General features: G+C 58.4%; 1 protein-coding gene across 5 annotated transcripts in view; it reads left to right on the top strand.

Annotated features, from left to right (window-relative positions):
* Nucleotides 1-424: 424 nt before the first annotated feature.
* The window catches only part of GBGT1 (globoside alpha-1,3-N-acetylgalactosaminyltransferase 1), a 14,190-nt gene continuing 10,723 nt past the window's right edge, over nucleotides 425-3,891 (top strand). For all 5 annotated transcript variants that reach the window (XM_011931151.1, XM_011931153.1, XM_011931149.1 and 2 more), the window contains exons 1-3: nucleotides 425-597; nucleotides 1,801-1,990; nucleotides 2,917-2,982. Coding sequence is in view for 3 of the 5 variants with exons in the window: in XM_011931149.1 (XP_011786539.1) it covers nucleotides 1,920-1,990; nucleotides 2,917-2,982 (137 nt within the window). In the remaining 2 variants the exon portion in view is untranslated. The remainder of the gene's footprint in view (nucleotides 598-1,800; nucleotides 1,991-2,916; nucleotides 2,983-3,891) is intronic.

The raw sequence follows: 3,891 nt of genomic DNA on the forward strand, positions 1-3,891 counted from the left end.
AGAAGAGGACACGGAGGTTCCCGGTAATTCTGGGAGCCACTCGCTTGTGTCCCCTCGCTGGGCAGGGGCGCCTGGCTCAGAGTCCCCGAGCAAAGGAGGACAGATCCTAAACCGGACAGCAAGTGGCGTCCAGCTGGTTTTCCCTTTCGGTGACTTCTTCAAAGCTCTTATAAACAAGGTAAGGTTTTCTTCACAAATCGCTTCATTTCTCCACCTGCACCCTACCCTGCCCCCAGACCTGCGCTTCTTGGCCCCCCGAGCTGCGCCTGCTGCATCCTAGGCCGAGTTCTAGGCGGCTAGCAGAAGCCAGGCCCAGGGGTCAGCTCAGGCGCTCGGTCCCCCGGGATCCAGCTCCTGGGTCGCAGGGAAGGCGCTCTCGGACCGCAGGGGCGGGGCCTGCGGTAGGTGGGCGGGGCTGCGGCTCCTTTCCTGCCTGGCTTCTCCAGCCTCGCCCGCGGCCCCGCTGCCTGCCCTGCTCCAGGCTCCACCTGCGCCGCCCATCGCCCGGGTATCGCGGGGGCCCAGGCCAGCTGAGTCCGTTTGCTGCGCCGGGGTGGCGCCCCTCCATCCGTCGTAACGCCGGTCCGGCAGCAAGGAGTAAGTCTGCACCCGGTAGGGAGAGTCGCGCTCCCTCGGCCCCACCCAGTCCCTGCCGCGCGGGGGGCCAAGGAGGAGGGCCCTGAGCCCAGGAGGTGCGCCTCTCGGACCCAGAGTCTCGGGTCCCAACCACGGGCTGGGACCGGCGGCGCTCGGGAATGGGCTCTGCGTTCGCGGGAGGCGGGGGCGAGACGGGGCTTGGAGGCCCGGGTGGGGAAACTGAGGCCCCAGAGGAAGAGAGAGGGAGAGGGCTTGCCCGAGTGGCAGCGGCCTAATCCCCAGAACCCCCGCCCTCCGCTCACTGTGGCCCAGGCTGCGCCCAGCGTTTCACAGCCTTTCCCGTGCGTCTTCCCCGCCGGGCGCCGCGTGCCGGCCCCCATCCACTGAGGCCGGGAACAGGGGATGACTGACCCAAGGTCACCAAGCCAGCGGGTTGAGGCGCGTTCCCATCGTTCCGTGGAGAACCCGGGGCCTGCCTCCCAGAGAGGTGGACAGCGACCACCTCGCTCCGCTCGGGGAATCCTGGGCGCCCCTCCCGGCTCATCCTGCGCTGGGACTGCGTGTGTCCTCGCTGTGCCTCGGGGCTTGATTTCCAGCGGACGGTGGACTGGCCCATGAGCCCCTCCCGGCGGCCTCGGCTCACCTCCGAGCATGGACCTAGTGAGGGAGACGCGGGAGCCAAGGCAGGGGTCCGCCGCCGCTGCGAAGTCAGTCCCAGCCCCTCTCCCAAAGGGCTGCTGGAAGTTAACAGCTGAGCACCCAGCCACTGCCATCGTGCGCCTCCCAGAGCTGCCAGAGCTGAACCCGGGATCTAGCGGGACCGAGTCCACATGACCCCAGTGGGTGACCGAGGGGAGGGCAGGGCTGCAGGGCTGGGGTCACCGTCTCCCGATAAAGAGCATTCCTGGCCCGGCGAGGTGGCTCATGCCTGTAATCCCAACACTTTGGGAGGCTGAGGCGGGAGGATCACCTGAGGTCGGGAGACCAGCCTGACCAACATGGAGAAACCTCGTCTCTACTAAAAATACAAGAATTAGCTGGACGTGGTGGCTTATGCCTGGAATCCAGCTACTCCGAAGGCTGAGACAAGAGAATCGCTTGAACCCAAGAGAAGAGGTTGCAGTGAACTGAGATTGCACCACTGCACTCCAGCCCTGGTGACAAGAGTGAAACTCCATCTCAAAAAAAAGCGTTCCTTTGCAGGTGTTCCCGGGACCTCAGAAACCGGGCTCAGAGCTTGACATCCCTGCAAGGGGACGGCCTCATCTGCCCAGACCGGTGGGGTCTCTGCAGGTGCCCAGGCTCTGGTGCAGCCCCCAGCAATGCATTGCCGGAGACTGGCCCTGGGTCTGGGGTTCTGCCTGTTGGCGGGCACAAGCCTCAGTGTCCTGTGGTGAGTCTGCCCCACGGAACTCTTCCTGTCTCTATTCCCACCCAGGACTCCCACTGTCTCTGAAGGTCAACCCCAAAACCTTGATCTCCTCGTAGGATTCCAGATCCCACCAACCCTCCTGACTCACCTGTCTTCCAATCTCAGCTCCAGCAAGACCCAACTAGTGTCCCTGGCTTCTGAATTCTGTCTTGTACTGGTCTCCTGGCCTTTGACCTACTTTTTTTTTTTTTTTTTTTTTGAGACAGAGTCTTGATCTGTGGCCGAGGCTGGAGTACAGTGGCAAGATCTCGGCTCACAGCAAGCTCCACCTCCCAGGTTCACTCCATTCTCCTGCCTCAGCCTCCTGAGTAGCTGGAAGGAACTACAGGCACCCACCACCACGCCCAGCCAACTTTTTCGTACTTTTAGTAGAGACGGGGTTTCACCGTGTTAGTCAGGATGGTCTCGATCTCCTGACCTTGTGATCCGCCTGCCTCGGCCTCCCAAAGTGTTGGGATTACAGGCGTGAGCCACCACGCCCAGCCCTTGACTTGCTGTTTTCTCTGCCTGGACCATCCTTCAACCAATGTTGATGGGGAATCTGTGTTCACGCTCCCAAATTCACTCTTTGTTTCTGTCCTTCCATGAAGCTCCTGGGGCTGCCCCTTACCCTGCTGTTTGTGTGGGGGGCCTGGCATCAAGAATATACACTCCCTGGGAATGAATGACGGCATGGGTGAATGAATGACTGCATGCCAGGCCCTGTGACACGTGCCGGGAATACCAGTAGGCTTTGTCCTCCGAGGTCAGCCAGACCTACAGAATGACAGGGAACCTGGTCTCCTAATGCACCGTGGGAGACCTTCACTCCCAGTGATGTGCGTGAGGTGTGTTTTCAGCCTCTGGAGCAGAGTGGATCAACAGATTTTTTTTTTTTTTCTTCACAGGGTGTACGTTGAGAACTGGCTGCCAGTCTCCTATGTCCCCTATTATCTCCCCTGCCCAGAGATCTTGTAAGTATGGGTGGGGCTAGGAGAACTGGGGGCCCTGTGGGCTGCTCACAGCTGGGGAGACCTGAGAGTATTTAAGTTCACTTCATCTGCCGGTTCGTGAGTTCTAAGTTCATGTTTCTGATAAATGCAATAGTATTTAGGTAATTTAAGGGCTGTGACAAATGTGAAGTGAAATTCCCATTTCGGTCTTCCAGCATCCTTGCAGCTCCCTGCATGGTCTGACCTTTCACATTTTGCACAGCTGTGAACCTCACTTGCTGTGTCTGGCCACTGAGAACAGGGAGTGCAATGATGCCCATAAATAGCCTGCTGTTGCTCCTGGTGACCAGCAGGGGCCCAGTGCTTTTAGGACTTGACCCTGTTGCTCAGTTTTGTGTTCCATGGATTCAAGGAACAAATGAACATGTGACCAAAGTCCTCCTTACTTAAGGAGTTGTTTTTTTTCTGTTTTTTTGTTTTTTTGTTTTTTTGTTTTTTTTGAGTCAGAATCTCACTCTGTTGCCCTGGCTGGAGTGCAGTGGCACCATCTCAGCTCACCGCAACCTCTGCCTCCCCAGTTCAGGAGATTCTCCTGTCTCAGCCTCCCGAGTAGCTGGGATTACAGGCACCTGCCACCATACCCAGCTAATTTTTGTGTTTTTAGTAGAGATGGGGTTTCACTGTGTTGTCCAGTCTGGTCTTGGACTCCTGGGCTCAAGCAATCCTCCTGCACTGGGCTCCTGGGTAGCTGTGGCCGCAGGTGTACACTGCTATGCCTGGCAATTTAAAAATATATATATTTTTGTGGGGACAAGGTCTCACTGTGTTGTCCAGTCTGGTCTTGGACTCCTGGGCTCAAGCAATCCTCCTGCCTCAGCCTCCCAAAGTGCTGAGATTACAGGCATGAGCTACCACATCGGCCTGATCACC

This window comes from Colobus angolensis, unplaced genomic scaffold, assembly GCF_000951035.1.
Source record: "Colobus angolensis palliatus isolate OR3802 unplaced genomic scaffold, Cang.pa_1.0 Scaffold9, whole genome shotgun sequence".
Classification (NCBI taxonomy): Eukaryota; Metazoa; Chordata; class Mammalia; order Primates; family Cercopithecidae; genus Colobus; species Colobus angolensis.